The sequence below is a fragment of the Nesoenas mayeri genome (assembly GCF_963082525.1).
Source record: "Nesoenas mayeri genome assembly, chromosome: 1".
NCBI lineage: Eukaryota > Metazoa > Chordata > Aves > Columbiformes > Columbidae > Nesoenas > Nesoenas mayeri.
The window spans coordinates 63,600,837-63,624,637 of NC_137541.1; the positions used below are offsets into that span (position 1 = coordinate 63,600,837).

The window sequence follows — 23,801 nt, forward strand, 5'->3', positions numbered from 1 at the left end:
TGCCACATCCCTCCTGGTTTTAACAAGGCTGTTGCAGAGGTGGCTGTGGTTCAACACAAGCCTTTCAAGAGCCAGCTACAGCTACAGGCCCTTGCCAAAGGACCCAAGCACAATGGAAATTTGTCTTCTGCCTCCACACTAAGGCACTGGAAAAGAGGATATTTGCTTTATTTCATAGGAACCAAAGTGTTGCAAAGGCTTCTTTGGCCCTGACTGCAGTCCGTGTCCAGGAGGTTTCTCTAAACCCTGCTCAGGAAACGGGCAGGTAAGCAGAGCATCCAGCAGCACCCCATGGGGGGAAGGACAGGCCGTGTCCCAAAAGTCCCTGAAGCACTTCTGCAAGACAGAAATGTTAGGCTTCACACAATCTGCACCCTCCACTTATGCTGTGTGATGGCCATGAATTTAGGTTCAGTTATACAGAGGAGGGAAAATGAACCAGTCTCCTTCGAGATGTCCAAATTGCAGGTTTCTATGGTTCCAACAGAGAGAACACAGGCAAGGCTGGGTGACCCACTCTGATATTTGTACTTCGCACAGCACAGAATAATGACCCAGCTCACTATTCTCACTTTAAAATTGCAAAGGAATGTAGAACCCACAGCAACAATATACAAGCACAAGGAAAGCTTTTGCTTTGAAACACCTTTTTCATCAAAGCTGAGATTTTATGGCTGTCTATCACAGTCATACTATGGATGGGCACATGGTCCCTTCTCTGGGGGAAGGCTAAAGATTTATTTGAATTTATACATAGAAATCACCTCTCTTCCATATCACAGTGCATGGATGGCCTGGATGGCAATGGCACCTGCGTTTGTACTGAGGCATTTCAAGGTTCACACTGTCAGTTCTGCTCAGACCCTGGCAAATACGGACCTGAGTGTGACAAAAGTAAGTACAGCTGTACTTGCTCAGCATAAGACCATGGGCTATTTCTTTTGGACCCTGGTAACATTAAGGTAGGGGTTAATGGCTCTTGCTAAATAGTCTATGTGGTAGATGAGCAAGATGTCTCTAGGGTACTTTCATTCCTTATTTCAAATGGAGACATCATAAGCCCAGAGTCAGTGAAAAACTTCTTATTGACTTACTTGGGCTTTTTGTAAGATGTTATAGCTCACCTTATACTAATTTATTGTTCTTTTCCTTTCTGTTTCCCTCACTTGAGTAACTGAAAAGAAAGTCTTTGCTATTCCATTCCCACCTGGTATTGCCCACAAGAGAAGAGATTCTGCCTGCAATGACAAACACATGTAATCTAAGGACAACTAGATCTACAAAGAGATTTTGTTTAGGGCCACTTAATTACCATCCTTACTGAATAATTTCTGATCTATTGAATAGCTTATGATTCTAGCAGTCATCTTCTGTATACTAACAGATTTAATTCTTCTATGTCAAACCATACTACATTTCACAGTCTACAGAATATACAGCATAAATATAGATATATTCTCCAACTACAAAAATCACTTTTAGTCTCTTTTTGCTATGAAACAGCCTGTCATTCATGAAGCCACAGCTCACTTGAAGGTTCAGACATACATGGACAAATTCCATAAGAAAAGGTGGCATTGCCTAAGCTCTAGTCTCGCCAAAGCAGCACACATTGGCTTAACTAGTCACCACTGGCATTTCTTGGGATTGCAGAAGGCCTATCTACTATGTCCTTTGGGCACATTGCTGTGCCTCCCAGCAGCACTAAGCTGCCCAGCCCCAGAAATGTGCTAGTAGGTCTGTGCTACTGCTGTGTACTAGCTCAGCACTGTGCAATTTTTAGGATTGTGGACTCAGTATTAAAAGGCTTTATACACCACTAAAAGCATGCCAAAACTTGTGCAATGAAATAACTTTACCTTTAATAGCCTAGGACATACTCTGAAGTACTTCTGAAGTACTTCTCTGAAGTACTTTGAAATTCTTTGATGGGTAAGTGCACTGTAAAGACATAATAGATTTTAAATAGTTACGCATAAAACACACCTGAAAAGGTAAGGATATGATAAATAAACAGTAAGTCCCTCAACAAAGCGAGACTTTAAAAATACAAATTTTAGATGCTAGAAAAAAAGAAAGACCCAATTCATAAGAAACACTATGTGAGGACAGACGTCTTTTACCACTATAGAATTGCACATTGTAATTTATCTCTTGTAGAGTGCCTCTGCATTTATGGGAAATGTGACAACCGAATAGACAGTGACGGGATCTGTGTTCCTGGATCATGCAGAAGTGGATACACAGGAAAATTCTGTGATAAGCAGATTGTTCCCTGTGAGCCCTCTCTACAGCTCTGCCATGCACATGCAGACTGCCAGCTTAGCGATGGTGCAGTGAGGTAACTTGCATCTTATTAACATTAACTATGTTGCAGCTCTTTTCCATTTGCTTGATTAAAACAGTGCCTTGTAGCAGTACAGAAGCATCAGCCACTGAAATGCTGCTATGTAGCAAATAAGCATAAACATGCACCGCATTGACCTTGCGTTGCAAGATCGTAATTAGAGTTCTCAACACCCTATCCTGTACCTTATGTTTAACACTGATGAGACAGTCGCATATGGATCTGATCTTTGATCAGAAGTCTACCTTCTGACTAAAATCTACGAAGGCTTTTAGGAACCTCTTATTTCTAACCTTCCCTTACTGAATTAGGAGCTTGAGCCTTGCTGAAAAACAATGAAACTCAAGCAGTTTGGGAGTAGATAGGTCGTCCCAGTCAGCTCAAGTAAGTTTACATGCCACACCACCACAGACTTCAGCACAGACTCTCCAGTCCTGACATGACTGGTCACAAAACCCTGTTACTGCTACAGCTACCTTGCACTTGCCTCACGCTAACCTTCACATGGCAGCAAGTTTGGCTCTTGCTGCAGTGTATTCGTTATGAGTCATCACAGAAAGCAGAATGTGGGATGCTGTGTAGCTTCAGTGCTTAAGAAATTCCCTCCAATATGGGTTAATGTTGAGGGGCAGGACCCAGGGAAATGGGGGGCTCATAGTCTAGCGTGCATTTCAGGGAGAGAGCTATCTTCTCTGTCACTGAAAGAAAGAGTAACCCAAGCCCATAACTGATTTAGAGCTATTAGCTCACCTTTGCAAAGATCACATCAGTACAGAATTAATTTAACTCCCCATCTCATACACAGAGAATGGATCCCTCATTTGACTTAATTAACTCTGGCAATATTTTGGGAAGACAAGAAAAAAAAATCACGTATATATGCACTTAAGCTGTTTGCATCACGAATGCAAGGTTATCAAATTTAAGTTGCCTGTATGCAGCATGTCGCAGTGGAAAACCACCGCTTCACTTTACAGCTGTGCTATAACGTTCAATGCCTCCCTCCTCCTCTTGTCTCTATAGCTGTGTTTGCAAACCTGGCTACCAGGGAGATGGCATGACCTGCAACAAAGTTGATCCTTGTGCTGCTTTAAACCCAGGTGGCTGCAATATCAATGTAAGTACATGTTTTTCACACAGACCCTGACACCACAGAAAAGCAGGCAGCAAGGAAGGTTTGGACAGAAACATTTGCAGAAGGAAGAGTCATAATTTTCACTGCAGTTTCAAGCTCTTTCCCCGATAGTGGCATTGCTATGGCTTAGACAAGCCTTACACCTAAAACCAGATGCCTCTGCATCCCCCCAGGCTGAGTGCATTCAGATGGGCCCAGGAGAGCACACATGTGCTTGCCAGGCAGGATGGACGGGCGATGGAAGGGACTGCTCTGCCATAAACAACTGCCTGCTGCCCACCGCCGCAGGGTGCCACCAAAATGCCACCTGCATATACATTGGGCCGGGTCAGGTAAGCCTTCTCACTTTTACTGCTACCTTTGGCGCTACTCTTCACCCAGTTTGCTCTGCCAGTGCTTCCTATCCTGTTTCCTCCCCAAATTATCTTCTTCTTCCCAGCCTCAAGGCTATTTATACATGGCACTCTCTACCCAAAGCAGTTTCCTTTCAGTTCCTATCCCAGTGCTCTCTGCCTCCTGCATGGTGGTGTTCTGGCAGCAAATACATTTTAGTAAGCACATTACTAGATGTCAGGTACAAAGGTCTTCTGGAGATATTAGTCAGTGTCATTCCACTGAAGTCAATGGGGCCACGCAGAAACACAGAGATACTAATTCACCATGTCCAGAATACGTACACTATGTTAATCATTTTAATAAATTGTTGTGTTTTATTGAAATGACAGAATGACTGCAAGTGTAAGGATGGATTTCGAGGGAATGGAATTGAATGCACACCTATAAACTCATGCCTGGAACAAAATGGAAAATGCCATCATCTGGTGAGTAATTAATCATTCCCTAAACAAAGTGTTCAGATACATATCACACCTTGACTTCTGCACACACCATGGTATTTCCTTGCCATTTCAAGCCTGCAATTTCTGCTTGAGTTGGAACAAAGCTTTCCAAGGAGTGCTACAAGCACCAAAAATTCTATGTGAACCATATCAATACAGTACATGCACTGAGGACGGGCTGCAAGGGCTGCTCCCAATTCTGCCTGTACAGAAGGGCTGTCTCAAGCCTGGAGTAAATAAATGCTGCTTCTCTACCAGTAATTACAATTTGGATACAATAATCTGTTGAGACATTTACTCAAGTCACACATCTCTACACGGGCATCTATCAGCTTTATCAATAGCTGCAGGTGTTCAGCAGACCTGCAGGCTTTGCTGTGCTCGGTAGTGCCTGTGAGAACCACACTAGCCTCAGGTGGGACCCAGTGACAGAGCTCAAGCAAAGACCACGGGGAAGCAGAGGACAAATCTGCCATAGTCGGTTGAGGGACAGTGCCCAGTTTATGTGGGGATCAAATAAGAGAAGGTGAAGGAAGGGTTTAGATTCCTAGACCTAGTGCATGTTGGGCAGGTAACTTAGGGGCTGCTGATGGAGGTTGTCCTATAAGAGAGAGAGGAGGTTCATGGAATATGATACGAAGATCCTTTGTGAAGGCTATGTCTGTATATGATTTTGTATCAGGAAAAGTGTTTACAGGCCATCCTTGCTCTTAAGCAGTCTCCTCAGTATTTGACAAATTTTCTCTCTTTCTTGTTCAAAGGCAACTTGTCAGTTTGAATCTTCTCGTGGCTGGGAGTGCGTGTGCCCAAAGGGCTATGAAGGAGATGGTAAAATATGTTATGGAAATGCTGCAGATGTAAGTAAGACTGTCATCATCTCTGAGCACAGAACTTACTGCACAGCTCTTTTGCTGGATCTTAACCAGAGAGATAGCAAAGCCATTATAAACAGTCAGAAAAATATTATGCCCACCAGTGCTATCTGCAGTCAGTGTTTCTGCTGGAGACTCTTGCCTGATACAGAAATTATATGTTGTGTTTAAAAATATAGTTGGGAAAGAGGCCTAAGGGATACAAGCATACTTCTTTAAGACAAATTGAACAACGCCAGCCCCAGAGGCCTAAAGTGCAGAAGCACTCACCTCCCAAGTGGGAGCAATGAGCACCCTGAAGTTCTGCCTTGAGGTCTGTCTCAATGGAAACACTCCATTTATCATGGTAAAACAAACCATGCTGACTAGCAGGCAAACAAAACCAAAACAAGTAAATTGGTGAAATAGATATGCATTTAACAGCACAGGAAAAATGAAAGTGTCAGCAGTCTCAGCCATTAGCAATAATCTTAGCATGCCTCTTAGCACTGTCTGCCATCCCTGCTCATACAATATCTATCTCTGTTTGAAGTAGTGTGGCAGAATAAATGATCTCCGTGTGCAGGATGATATATAAGATGCTGTATAAATACCAACCAAAATAACATATCTTCTTTCAATTAATTTTGCATGGAGTTAAGAAAATGTTTAGGTTTACATTCCCAGAAAAGTAACACTTAGCCTGAGGTCAGGACAAGTTACCCACCAAGGTCAGGCACACCTTATACACCTAAGCAATAGATGGCCTGATTTTCAAAAGAGTTGGTAACTCACTATTCCCAGAATGTATCAGTACTAGAAAAACACAAACATCCTCCCTTTTCACACATATTGAAAACCTCACGCTCCTCTATGTCGCATCAGACAGGTCAGACACGCTGAGTTACAGCACAGGCTACAGTAAGGGTACTTTGATAAAGCTAATTACTGATTACGTAATTATTGCTCTCTTTTTTTTTCCTTTCTAATCAGGAGTTATCAGCTCTGTCAGAAGCAGCTGCATTTAACCAATGGGTTAATGTAAGTACACTTCATGGCTGATTTTTTAGGTTTGTTGAAGTTTGCAGAAATGCATGGCCCTTTTAGCCTTTAGAAACTGGAACTTCACAGCAATATTCCTATCACACAGCAGAGGCCCAAGCTCTGGAGAAGCATTAGTCTCCCTCTCCCACCAGTGATGGCAGGGCTGGTTATCTGGTTCCCTATCTCTGCCTGAAAACCAAATTCTGATCCCAAATTCAGGCAAGTGAGGAAGCTCCACAGGCAGAAGAGCAAGTTACAAGCCCATTCTCTGAGGCAGGGGGCTACATAAGCCAGGAATTGCTCTGTACATAACTGTTGGAGCGAAATAAGGACTCAGCAAAACAAGTCGATTCAATGTGAATCACGCTAAAGCCATTTATTACAGAAACAAGTCTCCTTATATATATAACTATATTCTAATCATGCGTCCACGCTTCAAGCATGGATTCGCTAAATGAGTATCATGGGCTGTCCGTGCGCTGGAGTCTCACTGATGATAAGTCCAATGATTCACACCACGCCAGGACCCCGGTGATTGTGGAACGCCCCTCTTTCTCACAGCAGATTCTGTTCTCAGCTTCTCGAGGCCTTGAGATTCCTTTGAGCCTGACTAATTCAGCAACAGATCTTTATCTATCAAAACTCCTCCACACATAACCACACTGCAGTCCAGATGACCAGCAGCAGTGTGCAAGCAGAGCCTGAATATGTTCCCAAGTCATTCCTTCCAGCTTCCCTCATGCAATAAAACTACAAGTCAGTAGAGACGGAAGGCAATGCCTTACCATTCCCATTTTCAATGAGCCCTGTGCCAGGAAAACACAGCCGTACAGCTGGTCAATGCTGCTACTGCAGCAAGCAAGGAGGGAAAAACCATCAGTCTGTGCAGGCTTGACTGAGGTGCAGGAAACTAAGGAAGATATTAGATTGTTCACCTTCAGATAAGGGAAGAAACACCAACTTACATTAAAAGAAAAAATGTTATAGGTCAATTTTCACTGTCTACTTCTTATTTTCACATGCTATCAACTATTACTAGGGCAGCAGTAACATTAGAGGTGCTACCCCACTGCGGCTGACACTGCATGAACAAAGATCAAAACCAGTTTCCACCACAAAGAGCTTAAAACCTAAATATAATAAGTGTGTAGCAAGTACATAGCAAACAGAAAGGAACAGGTGTATATTAACGAATAGCATCAGAAGCAGAAGTCACAGCACATTAGCTGCTTTCACACTTTTCAAAGTTATATGGCTCAGGGTTAATTAAATAACACAAGTGCAACAGTGATCTCAGGGAACCGCCTAAAAGAGAGGACAGCATGACTAATTTAAATCAGTTCTCTGCCTGGCCCTGGGCTCAGGCTGCAGGGCTGGACACTGTAAAGACCAACTAATGAAGTTAAAGAAATAAGCACAATAGGAAAGGCTGTTCACCTGCCAATGTGCACTTCAGATAATGAAGTCAGGGGGGTAGGGGAAATCAGAGAGCAGATTCTGTATAATCTGTTGAAACAGGGATGTGGAAATTTCTGCTACACTTCAGAGAAATGATATCCCTGGTAGCTACAAATATGGGCAAAATAGGGAGGTCTATCCATCTGTGGGGTTTTTAACTTCATACTTGAGCAGGAATGTGATGTTTACCGCTTTTCATAACCAAATATTTTTCTTGCTGGTCAGGAAGGATGAGAAAAGGAAGTCTGTTGCTATTTCTATATTTAAATATTTGGAAGGTGACAGTGATGATGGCTAGAAAGAAAGATGATCTTAACAGAGACAAGATTCCCAGCTATTTAAGGGAGTTAATTCCCTTCTTGCTTTAAAACCCAGTATGGGTATCAAAGGACTATCCAAAACAAGCCAGCTTCCAGGCAGCATACCAGCTTCAAATAGGTACAACGCAAGCTCATATTGTTCCCTCAAGGTTTGCAGTATCAAAAGTGACAAGTTGTGGAGCCTGTGAAAAGTCTGGAGAACCACATTCAAATCTTTAGCTCTCCTTTTTCTAGCCCACTCTGCACCACTCCCCCCCCTCCTCCCCCCACCCCCCCTAAAAAAAAATCACACAACTGAAAAAAAACTCTCCCGTGGAGGCTCTCTCCATCCTTAAGGCAGATAAACATATGGAAGATTAATTAGTCCATGCATACTACAGCGCCCACATCCCCCATCTAAAATTAGAGCTGTCAGCAGCAAGCCCCATTGCAGTGCTAGTGGGCACCAATATCCCTGGGGCATCTTGAAAAATCCCAGCCAGGTTAAATAGTGCCATTCCAAATGGGAACATTTTGTCATGTGGCTTTCTTATGTCATGGTTCATAATCCTTCTGTCTGTTAAATAGTATGGAGTGCTCTGGAAGACCAGGTTACTTGAAGTTATCAGTAACCAGGAGTATTTATCACCATGGGTTTTTTTAACATTCAAGTGCGTAAAATAGAATCCATGAGACAGACTAACTTCTGTGGGAGGCAACTTACGTGTTTTGTAATAAAAAACAATTCTGACCCAAACAGGGGAGTTCTGCCCTTTAAATGATGGCAATCTATTCTGTAAAAACTTGACACTCATTTACAATTTTTGTACAGCTCTAAGTACTTTTGTTCAAGTCATTGCTCAGTATAATAGTTTTTCCTCTCCAGACCAGTCAAAAAGTACGTCACATACTTCACCTTGTTAAAAAGTCACCAGCTGCTATTTATAGATTGTCCTCAGGATGAATTATTTTAGCGCTCTTTACTTTCATGCAGGAGGCCGAGATAAACTCAGTGTTGTCCACCACCTCAAACTTAACTGTCCTCGTGCCTTCTCTTCAAGCAATTGAAAACATGGATGAAGATGAGAAAGCCTTTTGGATGTCAAAGACTAACATCCCAACTCTACTGAAGTACGTTAAAGGTTTTGGGTTTGGAGGCTTTTTAAGGGAATTGCTTTCCATTCCAAACAAGGCTTTGGTTTGAAGCCTTTAAAGCAAGACAGCTCTTAAATTTTTAAGGGAGGAACATAGGCTTGCCCTTCTAATTACAGTGGTATAAATCTCTGTAGCAATTCCACTGAAAACAAAGACTTTACTTGTATTATGTGAGAAACATTTAAAGGCCAAACGAATCCCAGGACACAGCTGAACTAGGTATTGTACAAACAATTCCTACTTTAAACCACAGTTTTAGACGCATTAAGAATATTTATCTGGGGAAAAAAATAGAAAATAGAAAACCTTCAAATCCAGTTAATTTCCTTTAGGTATCATGTATTGACAGGAGTTTACAGCTTTGCTGATTTCCAGAATTTATCATCCTCTGACATGCTGCCAACATCTCTACAGAGCAACTTCCTACACTTGTCTAAAGAAAATGGGGTAAGATGACCTGCAAACGACTGTGGCATCATACACCAAACCCTGGCCATCACTGCCACTGACTTTCCTGTATTACAAAACCACACAAACATTATATATCTATATTTTTAAAAAAAAAAAAAAGACTGTGTCACAAAATTAAAGGAATAGATCAATAATATGGAGTCCTCTGGGAGAAACATTAACTTGGTTTTCTCCACCACTTTACCTAGCTGAAATTTGTCCACAGTATTATTTATTCCTAATGTCTCGGTAGTTGCTGCAAACACTGAACAGTCTCATGGCCAAGCGGAAGCGCAATCCCTGTCTGGAGCAGCTGGTGTGAACTAATTTAAGACAAAGAGCATCAAGGAAACCAAATAACTTATTTTAGGGAACTGAGGAGGTAGGAGGAAGTAGTGATACTGTGCACGTGTCCGCATGTGCAACTTGATAGTTCCAAACCACGCAAAGGTATTCTTAATGGTAAATAACTACAACTGACAGCCCTTCCCCCTCAGCCTTTTTATTTAGCACTCCCTGTTCCGAGGAGTATTTTCTGGAAATACATATGGAACATTTAACCACTTCTTCCCTATTAAGGGAGAGAAAAGTTCCCCAAACCTCCATGCCCCAAGGAAAAAAAATTATGAATGGGGATCCTTCAAACCTGTGCAGACACAGGAGTGTGCAAATTGGCACAGGAGCTCACCCTGCCATTGGATGGGGGTGAGCTCACCTACCCCTGAGCAACCACCCCAGTGCAAGCGACCCCATGGCTTTGCCAGTCCATGAGTGGGGAATAGCACAGACTCCCAACGTCACCTCTCCTACACATGGTTCCATGAGCATAACCCAGCCCCCAGTGCCAACCAGTGTGAAGGGAGCTGTGGTGGATCCCCAGGAAAACATTTGGGAAGGTCTGGAAATCCACAGCATGAACCACTGGGAAAATACCACCACTGCAATGCAAAATCAAACCCTCTCTCCTCTCCCTCTTTCAGAACCTCACCCTCGAGGGTGCTCACATCGTGGCTGGCGACATCGCATCCACAAACGGAGTCATACATGTTATTGATAAGGTATATGGCTGCATAGGGAGGATTTGCTTCTCTGCATCACGAGCAGTGGAAAATAATTAACAGCTATTGGAAAAAAATATTTGCACAGAGCAGCATTTTGTCCTGCATCTGATCCTTGCAGTTGCAACCACAGCACATGCACATGCACTCATGTGGGATATCTGCTCCCTTTTCAGGTTCTAACCCCCCTCCGCAGCACCGTCATGCCAAGGCTGCTGGCGCGCCTGGAACAAATGCCTGATTACTCCATTTTCAGGGGCTACATTATTGTAAGCTTTCACATCCTTTCAAGAATAGAAGCCATTGTCGGATTTCTTTGCATTTGGAGTAGTACAGCACTATCCGTGGTCATTCTGATTTGTTTTCATGTGTTTCACAACAGCAATACAGCCTGGCAAATGAAATAGAAGCTGCAAACACATACACAGTCTTCGCCCCAAATAACGATGCCATAGAAAATTACCTAAGGGATAAAAAGCCTGCTACGCTGGTACGTATTACTCAGAAGACTTTTCTTGACAGCTCTGTATCTCATCTCAATTTCAAGTGGGTGGATTGAGAGGACACAAATAGGAAGAGGGATTTATTTTCCAGAAACCCAGTAAGGTTAGTTTTGTTTTTAACACCAGATGAGGTGAAGAGGGATGGATCCATCTATATTTTCCTGCCTTGCTGGGAGAGCTCAGCTGTTTGTTCTGGGTTTTGTCCTTCTCTAGATTAAAACCATGCTGATAATATCCAAGGCATTCATCAGTAGACCTAGGTGAACAAGTCCAGTCCCCTGTCATCACTGGCAATCCCATCATTAATAATTCCACAAAATATTCTCATTCTTTCTTAAAACTATCCAGATGCTTGCCCTACTGCTGCAGGAACACTATTGCCCAGCAACTTTCTACAGACCGTTTCTAATCCCAGTTTACAAGCACCATTGTGCAGTCCCAGGGATCAGAAAAAATTCTGAAACTTTCCTGCCGAGAAAAATTTCCTCGGGCAAACCCCATTGCTGCTGCTCCCCACTCCCAGGAGCTCCCCATTAGGTTCATGCCTGACCTGGCCACCAGCTCCTCACACCAGTGCAGATGTGTCCATCCCACCTCCTCTGCTGACCTCAGTTTTTGTGCCCAAAGCTAGCTTATTTTGACAGCTCACCTCTGGCCAGTTTATACTCCTTTATTCTTATGCCAGTAATATGCTTTAGCTGAAACAACTTTCTCTCTTTGATGTTTACATGCTGACATATTTATAAGGCCAAATAACCTCTCAATCCTGTCAGTCTCCTCTCAAGATAAACTATGAGTTTGCTGCATCATCCCAGAGCCTTTCTTGTCATTTGCTGCAGTTTGAAACAACTTTATTGAATGCACATACCAAGAACCACACCTTGCAGAGGAAGCTTTGCCCATGACTTGCTCAATGACATTAATACTTCCCTTCACCTTCCATAAATATTTACCCTGTTGCACTCTGTCCCTTCTTTCGTGGTCTACATTTACAGCCAAGAAGCTGATGTGCACAGGGTTCAAATGACTCATGCCAAAACATTTACCACCAGCCAGCAGACCCACAGCAAAAGGCCCACTTGCAGCCTGACCGGAAGAATTCACACATGATCTAGCTTCATCTGCTCAAATTACTTTTGAACCTGTTTTAGTTGTTTCATGACATGACATCATCATTTCTGCATAACTGTAAGAAGCATTTGTAACAGACTTGGAGATACACAAGGAACATCAGTCCCATTGGACTTGGGTCATGCACACAGAAATCCTTTTCATTTGTACTACTTACCAATATTTCTTCTGCTTTTCTTCCATCCTCCCAACCTTGCCTGGTGTGGAAATCTGACAAAGAAAATCAGAAAACAGCTGTAAGGTTAACCCTGCCTAAATCTTAATCTCTTCATGAAACACCTTGGGAGAACTCTGCCACAGAGGAAAGAGCTCAGCACAGGGAAGAGACCCCATACCTTGGCCTTGATGAAGCAAGGTCTTTTTCTCACTCTGCTGGTGATTAAAGACAGAAATGAAGATGGATGAGAGTTAACTTTTCTTCCAAAGCATCTAAGCCAGGAGAATTAAATAGGGTTGGACACTGGTGGAGATTGGCTCTATCTTAATCCCCAATTTCTTGCCTGCAAATATTTCTTTGCCAAATCCGTGGAAATAAAAAAAATAACACGTCCCACCCTAAGAGAAGTAAAGACCACTGTTTCACTCTGAACAAAGCCAGGCAACATCACAGATCATAGAACCTGGGGTTGCTTCATGTTTTCACACACTTTTGAAGGAGCAGAAGAGTGAGGAGCAGTATGAACATTCAGAACAAAGGGGACAGTGTGCAACAAGGTTTCACACAAGCACCTTTTATTGCCAAGATACAGAAGCTGCAGCAGCACTATCTGTTGGCTAGGCAGGTCCCAAACCCTCCAAATGCCCCAGCTTCTCTCACGTCTACAAATTTCTTTACAAACACATCCTACTTCTGCTTCCTCCTCCAAGTCAGGGAGAGCTCTGGGAGTTCCCTCTTTGGAACAAGTTGCAGAAGCCTTGGGAAGCCCTCAAAAGTTTTTGATGTGCAGAGAAAAATTTCACCACATCACTGAAAAATGAAGACACTCTAGCAATGAGGCACAGAAAACCTTCCAATTAACAGGTGTGGCTCTAATACTGAAGATGAACGTAAAGTTTAAAAAAAAAAATAAAAATAATGCTATAAATTAGTGTAAATCATCATCTACAGGTGACTTAGGGATTTGCAAAGGAAGAAAGAATGGGTATGGAGAAGGTTATAAAAACACTCATGAATATGCAACTTTTGATGTCAAATGAACTCATAAAGTTGAGAGTCCTAAAAAGTCATATGAGTGACTTTTCCCTGAATTTGTCAGCCAGACCTGTACACAGAAAGAGACACTACCAGGCTCAAGAAAACCTTGATCCCACTAGTTCAATAGCCTTTCATCCCCCATGGTCAATAAAAGTTTCATCCTAACAGGAATGCAGACTCTTCCCAGTAGGAAATAAGAAATAACCTGCTGGCTGGAAAAGCTTCTCCTCAAATTCAGGCAATCTATGATTGGCTTATACCCTTTGGGAAAATCTATCCCTCATAGGTTTTCATGGTTTGTTACACAACTCTGAATTTACTCATGTGTTTACAGGATGAAAACCAAATCCGCTATCACATTGTGCTGGATGAGAAGCTCCTGAAGAACAATCTGCACAATGGCATGCACAGGGAGACCATGCTGGGGTTCTCCTACCAGGTTGGGTTCTTCCTCCACAATGACCAGGTACTGCTGTCTGCATTTGCTTGGAGAAACAGGTTTCCTGCTTTTTATGTACCCAGCTTCACCTTTAAATTAACATGCAGTCAAAAGGGGCTGTGTACCCCCATTAGCTTCTGGGACACAATAGCACAAAAGTTGTCAGTCAAATGCAATACTCCCTCACAGACCTGCTTAATTCAAAGTCACCCTTGAAGGGATCTTTGATTGCATTTCAGTTGTGCTGTTCACATTTAGCAAGAGCTATTAGAAACCTGTCTTCAATTATAATACAATAATTCTATTTTCTGTGAATTTACTTTTAGTCCTAAGAGCCTGGAGCACTGGGCAACAAATACGAATTGCCTTTCAACACCACTCATTTTAAAAATCAGGCATAGCAAAATTAAGCAGCACACTCAATTCTGTGGCACAGCCATGAAGGAAACTTGGTTATCCTCTGTCTCAGAGCTCCTTCTGGGCGCAGGCAAGGGAGGACAGAACAGTTCTCACCAAAGCAGTTTCAGCCCTGCTGTTTGCTCTGCCCAAGGCAAAGCCTTGGAAAAGCATCTTCTCATGGCGCTGATGCTGGTGAGGGCACAATGGGAGTGTAGGGTAGCAGTGAGATGATGAAAGCCATCCTTGAAGGAGCAGCTGCTGAGAGGGCTTCCCTGAAGCCCCTAATCCCCTACATACAGCAAACCCAGCTCTTGTCTTTATGCTCCTTCTTCAAATCCTTTACCTTTACACCCCACAGTGGAAAAAGATGATCTGCCAAATCTTATTGCTAAGAAACTTCAACATTTTCTAAGTCATCTAATGTCCTTCAGCCCAGTGAAGCTCTAAAATGTAGCAACTGGAATGTGAGGAAGTGCTTAAAGTTAATTATGCTCATTAGTTTTCCTGAAGTGAGACTTCTACATTGAACCTTCTTTCACCTGCTACTACTCTAGTTACCAGATAGCTACCAAACAGCTCTGCTGCTTCCTAGCTGATTGCATTTCTTTTGCAGCTATTTGTAAATGATGCTCCTATAAGCTATACAAATGTTGCAACAGACAAAGGAATTATTCATGGATTGGGAAAGGTCCTGGAAGTCCAGAAGAACAGATGTGACATCAATGATACCATAATCACTGTAAGTGGTTCTGTTCGTATAGGTGCTTAAAGACCCATCAGGGAGATCTATAGACAAACACAGCTCAAATATACAGGAAATGTGACAGTATATTTCCCATTAAGGAATGCTCGCATTTTCCACAATGGATATTCCTACCAGAGTTTTAGCATCTATTAAGACAGCTTTGATCCTGCAATCAGTGTACTGACATCCTGGTAAAATATAATCAGAGTAGCACTGGAACAAGCAATTCCTGAGCTTTAATTTTCAGAAATTCAGATGGGGAATCATCGTTTTAGAAGAGCAAAGAGAAATAGCCCAAAGAGCTTTCCTTCTCCTACCCATTGGGAGAAGGCTTCCCATGGGCTGTCCCTACAGAACTGCTGGTAAGGATGTTCTTTCTCACTGAGCAGTGCAACTACCTTCACCACATTTACCAAGAGAGTTACCCTAACTGTGCTGAGGGCTAGGTTTAGAAATACAGCTGGAAATTAAGCATTTTCTATTAAACAACCTGTCTTCAGCTCTACAGTCTGTTAACTACCTCCCATTTGTGTTGCTTAAGGAAAAGTGCAGAATTTGTTCACAGCCATCAAGTTGTCCCCCAGGAACAATAGAAATAGTAAGTATTTTATCATTAATACTGTATTTTTTTTAATCAAAACCACATGTAGGTGCATTCAGTCCTGGTTTTAATATAATTGCTTCAGTTTCAGCAAAAGTTGGAATTACTTCAGCCTGATACATATATTGCTTGCAGTCAATAGACTTGATCCACCCTGAGAGCAAGGCAGCAGAGTCAAGGGTAGCTTGAAGATAAAATTATCTTTAAAGACCAGTTTCTAATATGCTCTGGAACAACTGAAGTCTCTTCAAACTGCAAAGGTTACCTCTACCATGCAGAACTGAGGAAGTTAAACATTGTCTGCAGTATGCTTGCTACAGGAGGAATTACAGAAGCAGCTTTGAGCCCTTCAAATCAGAGTTGTACATAAGGTCAAACTCAACCTGTCCCCAGCAATACTCGTGAACAATATGTGAGTTACGATCGCAAGGAGACTTGGAGACTATAGAGAATTTGGATGCCCAGGGCCAACGAATAAGAACTACAGATATTTAGCGGGTCCCTGTCAACCACAATATGACCTAGAGTTTCTTAGCATCTAAATTTATCTGGAAAAGCCTCTCTGTTGGGATTATATAAGCATAATTTCTTCTTCTTTAGAAAAAAAAAAAAATAATAATAATAATTATGCCAGTAATAGGATTCCAAAGCAGATCAAGTCCCATCCACCCCATTTAAGTAATTGCCTGCAAAACCTAACCAAAGTACTCATGTGTAAAACTCAAAAACATTAACATTTGCCTTGCAATGAACAGCTGGATGGATGCTTATCTCAGTCTCCTAACAAGCGTACAATGAGACCAGCAAGTCTTCTTCAGCAAACAGTCTTTCCCAACTATGTTCAGACTTGGATGATAAAGTTTCAACGGCTGTTTTTGCAGAACTTGGGCACTCAGTTTTCCAAGAAGAATTAGGAAGAATATGAAATATGTCCAAAAAAATGTTTGTTAGACCACAGGAAAATAATTCTGCTCAATTCTAAGCAAAGGCAGTATTAGATACATCTATAAAATGCCACAGGGCACTGGGTTAAATTGATCATTATGTTCGCTAGAAAGGAAATAATTTACCTAATGCATTTTTATTTGTAAAAGGATTTCCTTCATTTTCATTGTGAATGTGTGAGTCAATGTACAGCATGCATAAAGTTAATGTCCATTTTTTAAAACATTTGAAAGTAGCTGATCAATATTACTCAGAGGTGCAGCTGTTTCTCCAATTTTTGTTCAGGCAGGGATGAAGAAATACTGTGTCCTCTCAGAAAACAATATGAGAATGTACACCATCCAGATCGGGTGCCAGCCAAAGTGTGCTAAAACTATCATTGTGAGTACACCATTTCTGTTGCAGTAGAAGCCTGGAACCCCCATCCCTGAACTTCACACCCTTTGTAATCCCGCTAAACACACACAGCATGTCAAGGCAGTCCTTGAGAATATATTAATATTTATTGGCCTTTATTCTGCATGCAGCAGAGACAAGGAGGCTCAGGGGAGACCTTATCACTCTCTACCTAAAAGGAGGTTGTACCGAGTTGGGTGTTCGTCTCTTCTCCCAAGTAACAAGCAATAGGATGAGACGAAATAGCCTCAAGTTGTGCCAGGGGAGGTTTAGATTGGATTTTAGGAAAAAATTCTTAATGGAAAGGATTGTCAAGCATTGGAACAGGCTGCCCAGTGAAATGGTTGAGCCACCATCCCTGGAGGTGTTTAAAAGAAATGTAGATGATTTTCTTAGGGACATGGTTTAGTGCCAGTGCTAGGTTAACGTTTGGACTCGATGATCTTGAGGGTCTCTTCCAACCAAAATGATTCTATAATTGGAAGGTTAAAGGCTGCTGACAGCTGCAGCATAGGAAGGACTGTGAGCCAAGGTGGTGCAGAGGAAGCACGGGTTTGGGAAAGGTAACCCCATGCTTGTCCCAGGCAACCCCACCCCTCTTTCCCTGGGGCAGTGGAGGGCCTGTGGCTCCTGCCAAGGATTTGGCATGGCAGCGTGAGCACTGGCACAGTAAGGAGCATGGTCAGAGACTGGCAGAGCTGAAGCGCTGCTAAGAATCCAGACCTCCAATTCACCTCCACTCAGCAGCAGTCCCAACAGATCATACCCAGCAGCCATCTCCTTACTACCATACTTTCCACTCTGACCCTGACCCTCAGCACGGCATTTCTGGGTTTCCAGACGAGGGAGTGCTGTGCGGGTTTCTTCGGGCAGCAGTGCCAGCCCTGCCCGGGGAGAGTGGGGAACGCCTGCTTCGGGAACGGCGTCTGCCTGGACGGCATCAACGGCACAGGCACCTGCTTGTGCGGAGAGGGGTTTGTCGGTACAGCCTGCGAAAGCTGCTTGGAAGGCAAATACGGCCGGAACTGTGATCAAGGTACTGAGCATTCCCTCAACACACAGGCACATATGTTAGTCTTGTCAGATGTCAAAAATCTTCCCCTTAGACCCTTAGATCTTCTAACCATGGCCATTCTCGATCCTGGAATGGTGTATCACTTTCAAGGTAATAAGCCAGTCTTAAAAATCTCATCAACCCTTTTTCTGTCCCAGGCTGCCCAGGGAAGTGGTTGAGTCACCATCCCTGGAGGTGTTTAAAAGATGCATAGATGAGGTTCTTAGGGGCATGGTTTATTGGCAGTGTTAGGTTAAGGTTGGACTTGATGATCCTGAGGGTCTCTTCCAACCAAAATGATTCTATGATTCTCTCTACTCCCTTGTTTGGAGACAGTGCTTCCTACTCTGGCATGCTACAGGCTTAGAACAGCATCCAGTGAGAATAATCCTCTTCAGTACTGCTTTTTCACCAGTGCTTTCTCATTAAGATGCAGTTTCAGTCCCTGCATTTAGGAATAGAGGCAAGATAAATATCTTTTTAATTTAGATTTATTCTTTCGCTATAAGCCAATGGGCACATGCCAAAGCGTTTCTTGAAATAGTCTAGAGCAGAATGTTCCATCAGTAAGATTGTGGTCTATCCCTTCTGCCTGCCCTTCCCCTCGCTTTGCTGTGGACACAGCTACCCTGCCCAGGGGTTTCCTCCCATCTCTCCCCACAGCCTGCACCTGTGTCCATGGGAAATGCAGCAGCGGGATTGATGGCGACGGTTCCTGTGAATGTGACGTTGGCTGGAGAGGGGTGACATGTGAGACCAGTGAGTGTCCCCTCCTTTTTTTTCTGGAGTGAGAAGTGAGCATTTCAGGAAATGCCAGTGCACTACCCAGCAGCTTCCACATGCACTGAAATATGGGTGACACTCCTGTGCCATGCCAATTAATTACTATATTAACAGAGATCCATCTGAGATACTGCCTTTGAGATTTAAATGCCCAACTTAACTAATTCTCTACCTGTGTCACCCTGTATCTGTCCCAAAAGAATATCACATTTGTTAAGGCTATATATTTTGCAAAGCAGTTAACTAGCGTATTTTGATCCTCAGATCAAAAGCCCCTCAAGTGCTTCAATAAGTTAATTTAGCTATACAACACTCAATGGCAAATTATGTGCTTGATAATGCAATAAAAAATTAATTAGCAGATAAAAATCCGTTTGTGCTGGTTTAATACAGGTCCTATATTGAATAAAATTATGTTTTAGTTAGACATAATTAAAATGTATTTAACTATTTCAGAACTCTAACAGTATAAAATAAAACATATTAATATAAGAATATTAATAATAGCATTAAATATCTGGTTTAAATTTGCTTGGGGAAAAAAGAGATAATGAAAAGAACTGTAGAGCTAAAAGGTTGCTATAGTTGCTATATCTGAACAACTTTCAGTTCCTTTAGAAAACCTACACTGACATAGTTAAGCTAATAACACACAAACTTCAGAGTGATAACAGATAAATGACAGCAGGCAAAATGTTCTTTTGGTGATATGTTAACATGCCTTTTCCCCACAACTGAATTTAAGTGGTAGCCACTTATCTATACAGATGGAGTCTCTATACAAACCGAGACAGTAGTTGTCTGGTGCAGAACTCGTAACAGACTCCAGCTCTGCATTGTGGGAGCAAAAGACTGGACAATTATAAGGATGTTGACCTAAAACATTCTAAACTCTGCTTCTTTTTTTTTTTCCCTCTTGTAGAAATCACAGATGACGCATGTAACTCTTCATGCCATACCAGTGCTAAGTATGTATGGAATCCACTTATTTGGAGGAGAGGGGAGAAAAAGGGGATCTCTTGCAAGGCAAAAAGCTGTCTTGCTCTTTATGAAGATTTCTCAGCAGCATAGATAACACTCATGTTTTCCACTATAGAGACAGGAGGTGATGTTAATGTTATATACTCAGTAATTAGGCCAAAAAGTCCAAATGTGCATGTTAAAAGAAGAAACAAATGAGATTTTATGGGGAGGAAAAAAAACAAAACACCTGTGAGACATCCTACCATGCAGCATACAAAGAGCCTGCAGCACTAAAGAGAACAAGAGAGCAGGGCAAGTCTGATCACAAATGTGGGTTTCTTAGATTGGCTTTATCTGTCCCTCTTATTTCCCCCCATCCACCATGACATACATAACTGAGAAATGCCATTGGCACTAGGGACTTCAAAGAGAGTTGCATTGGACAAGAAACAGCTTTCCTCTTAATATCAAAATATTAAAAATAAAAATAAAAATAAAGCTCTCAGCAGTCTAGCACCAATACTGAGACACTAACCAGTTTTAAAAGGAGCAAGTCACCCCATTGAGCCATTTACTGAAGCTCACCCACACCCCATCATTCACCTAACATCAAGATTTCCATAACCTGAGGCACTTAAAGAACAAGGAAACATGGCTGGAAAGTCACATCATTTTCAGCCACAGCTCCTCTATAGGAACAGAGAAACCAGAGGGTCAAACCTCTTTTTTCCCAGATGTAGTTCCTTCTCGCCCCATGCACATTTGTGAACTACACTTCACAACAGGGCTATTTTACCAGGGTTTGCGGGTTTTTTTGGCAATATTCCACTCTCAGATTTGCTCAGTGGGATCCCCCACCTACTGGCATCAAGACTGTGTTGTTTTCTCCAGGGAAAGCAGACAGTTCTTCTGTTGAGCTTCATCCATCTACTGACATACCCCTGTAGGTACACGGACAGGCACAGCAGAAGTGGGTGGGAAGGAAGCGATTGTGCTGGCTGCATCCTGATGATGCCCTGGGTCACAGCAGGGAGCAATCCCTGCATTATATAGAGCTCATGGAACAGTAAACCCACATTTGTATATAGTACACCAAACTTGGAAAAAACAAACAAACAAACAAACAAAACCCAGAGGACTTGGATGCCTGGCTCCTACCCTTGCATGTCAGTTCTGCCTCATCCCTCAATAAGTTGTGTGCACACAAACAAAACCTGATGAAGTTTTTGGGTGAGCAGGCATAAAACTTCTGGAGTTCAGCATGAGAAAATAAGACACTTGGCAGCCAAGGCTTGCAATACTTAAAATAATACATCCAAAATATGTTTGTAAATCATCCAAAATGCAACCAACTACATTCATTTTTATGTTTGTAACTACATCATACCATATGGTTGAATGCCTTGCTATTTCTGTGCAGCATTACTTTTGGAACAATGCATAGAAACAAGGGCTGTACACAAAACCTACTTTTTTCTTTCTTTTTCTTTATTTTAATGTCATTTCCCTCCTTTTAATTCTTTAGCTGCCTTCTCCTATCAAATGGCACTGCCTATTGCAAGTGTGCAGCTGGATTCGAGGGGAATGGGACATTCTGCACAGGCAAGTGGACTTTTTTCTTCACTTTAAAAAAGAAGAAGAAGAAAGGAAAACACCAAAACAAAACACGCTCGAAGTAGTCTGTGGTCACGGTAGAGCTGGTCAGAGATGAGCACTTCCCTATACACCAGTTAAAAAACACGAATTGCTGCCAGTTCCCTCCAAAGGAATAAGAGCCCAACAGGTGCAGATTCACAACAAACAAAGGGCTCAAAATCTCCAGGTTGTGGGGCATTGTGCTAAGGGAGACCAGAGAAAAGGGAACGTGCCGTGCACAACCCAGGCTCCATTGTTTGCAGAGCAGTGAAACCTGGATTATGACTTTTACTCCTTTTCCCCGCAAAGCCCAGCGAAGAGAGGCCAATTCAGGGTACAATAGCACTTCCAGCTTTTGGAAGCTGTATAGCCCTACCATTTCCTCAGCCTTCTCAAGTTTCACAGATTTCTGGGGTGGTAAAATCAACCTATTTAGACCAGAGAGATCTGAGACTGCCTCTGAAAGGGGCAATAGCAGTTTATCCGCAATGTCCCTCCAAGAGCCTGGGATATCCAGACTTACAAAATAGACCGCTTCCGGCTACAGTGACCGTAATTAATTTTACAGTTGTTTTACTTAATCTTTAACTGACTAAATTATTAATTCTCTTGGGAACAGAAGTATATTTGTCTACTTACAATGGCTGGCAGGGTCCTAATCCAAGATTTTAGCACTCTGCTTTCATTTTCTCTTCTGGCACAAATCAAACAAATCCATTTTAATCTGCTGGTGGGAAATTCCTCATGTGCAGGAAGAGGTGGGTGACACAGGTCACACATAGTGGCTCTGTGCTCACCCTTATTCCCCTATACAGTATTCCTAGGCAAAACCAGTTACAGGACAAGTCATCTGCCTAGTCTGGCTGTTACAGCTGCTGAAATAGCAGTTTAGGGTCATTTGAGGCACAAACTAGAGAAATGTTTGGGCTGATTTGATTCACACTGAGGATCAGAAAAGGCTTCTTCCTTCGTCTTGGGATAACCCAAGCAAGCTCAATTTGCCAGCTACTCACTCATCCAGGGTTGGAGAAACAGCACAAGTATCCACCTGAGTAACAACCAGGACTTTTTGTCACAGGAGGGCTGGGTGGTATTACACTCTAGTCCTCCTGCAAAAGAAGGCATTTGACCTTTGTGCAGAACAAAAACAAGCTAAGGGAAAGCTTCAAATGGCCATTTAATCTAGAGAAGAATGTGAAAGTCCCCTTTCTGGTGCATGGCTGGAATGGGCAGAAATGGAAGATGGAAAGTTAGTGAAAGTCAGTCCTGGATGAATTCTTATCTTCCAGACTAGAAGTATCTTCTCAGCTTTCCCTCTTGTAATCAATAAGATGTGTTAAATGTCTGGCACTAATGAAAATCCATGGCCTCTTCAATCAGAAAGATCCTGTATTTAGAAAATATTAGCAAATCCTTTTAAAACATAGATACATCTTAACCTGAAAAGCCATTTAAGCACACTGGTTTAATCTGGGTTGTTGTCACTGTTCAGCTATTGATGCTTGCAAGACCAGCAATGGTGGCTGTTCTGCCAAAGCAGAGTGCAGAAGAACAACACCTGGCAATAGAGCATGCATCTGCAATGCGGGGTACACTGGAGATGGAATAGTCTGCATTGGTAAGCATTTGCAATATCTCATGTGTCACAAGAAGGAAAACTACAGGAGTGAGTTTTTCTGTAAATGGCAGATCCTCCTCCTACTGCAACCCAGAACTGCAGTTTCCTGATACTATAGACCCTGATGCCAAAAGCATCTCTACATGCCATATGGTTGATCCTGCTTGGCCAACCACAAAACTACAGCAGTGTTGTGTGACATCAAAGCTTATTAAAAAAATCTGCCTCTCAACAAGAATAGCCCCTTCTTCAGCAGCCTGATTCACCCACACTCCTCTGACTGTTGCAAACTTAATGACTTTCAGACACTGTTGTACCATAACTTCCCAGGTGTGGTCTTAGAAATGCTGACAGCAGGGCTTTAGCCTTCACCAAGACAAATGCAAGACCTAGACCGAGTTATTAAGTAGTTAAAGGGAATGAGTTTCATTGAGTCACAGTTGTCACAAATCTGCATTTCTAGTATGCTTTACTTAAAACTCTCCCTTCCTGGGTTTTCAGAAATCACTCTTTTTTTACTATACCTTTTCTATTTTATAAAGAAATCAACCCTTGTCTGGAAAACAATGGTGGATGTGATAGAAATGCAGAATGCACGCAGACTGGACCCAATCAAGTGAGTACTTTGTCAGTGCAGAAAAATAAGACTGGCCAACTGTTTACAATTGGGTAAAGAAAGATTTCCCCATGTAAAGTTTATTTCTCAATTGAAAAGTGGATTTCATAACAAAAATTCTGCAAAGCCTATGTCTCCCTCA

The 23,801-nt window shown here is 42.4% G+C and overlaps 1 protein-coding gene across 1 annotated transcript in view; it reads left to right on the forward strand.

Annotated features, from left to right (window-relative positions):
* STAB2 (stabilin 2) overlaps window positions 1–23,801 on the forward strand; it is a gene marked incomplete at its 5' end in the record, with an annotated part of 86,004 nt that overhangs the window by 34,661 nt on the left and 27,542 nt on the right. The window contains 23 exons of the mRNA XM_080358598.1: window positions 179–265; window positions 783–894; window positions 2,161–2,341; window positions 3,371–3,464; window positions 3,656–3,814; window positions 4,208–4,303; window positions 5,083–5,178; window positions 6,166–6,213; window positions 8,968–9,104; window positions 9,461–9,575; window positions 10,559–10,636; window positions 10,813–10,905; window positions 11,019–11,126; window positions 13,800–13,931; window positions 14,917–15,042; window positions 15,590–15,646; window positions 16,880–16,975; window positions 17,831–18,026; window positions 18,708–18,803; window positions 19,750–19,795; window positions 21,316–21,392; window positions 22,918–23,043; window positions 23,586–23,659. Coding sequence (XP_080214724.1) covers window positions 179–265; window positions 783–894; window positions 2,161–2,341; window positions 3,371–3,464; window positions 3,656–3,814; window positions 4,208–4,303; window positions 5,083–5,178; window positions 6,166–6,213; window positions 8,968–9,104; window positions 9,461–9,575; window positions 10,559–10,636; window positions 10,813–10,905; window positions 11,019–11,126; window positions 13,800–13,931; window positions 14,917–15,042; window positions 15,590–15,646; window positions 16,880–16,975; window positions 17,831–18,026; window positions 18,708–18,803; window positions 19,750–19,795; window positions 21,316–21,392; window positions 22,918–23,043; window positions 23,586–23,659 — 2,430 coding nt within the window. The remainder of the gene's footprint in view (window positions 1–178; window positions 266–782; window positions 895–2,160; window positions 2,342–3,370; window positions 3,465–3,655; window positions 3,815–4,207; window positions 4,304–5,082; window positions 5,179–6,165; window positions 6,214–8,967; window positions 9,105–9,460; window positions 9,576–10,558; window positions 10,637–10,812; window positions 10,906–11,018; window positions 11,127–13,799; window positions 13,932–14,916; window positions 15,043–15,589; window positions 15,647–16,879; window positions 16,976–17,830; window positions 18,027–18,707; window positions 18,804–19,749; window positions 19,796–21,315; window positions 21,393–22,917; window positions 23,044–23,585; window positions 23,660–23,801) is intronic.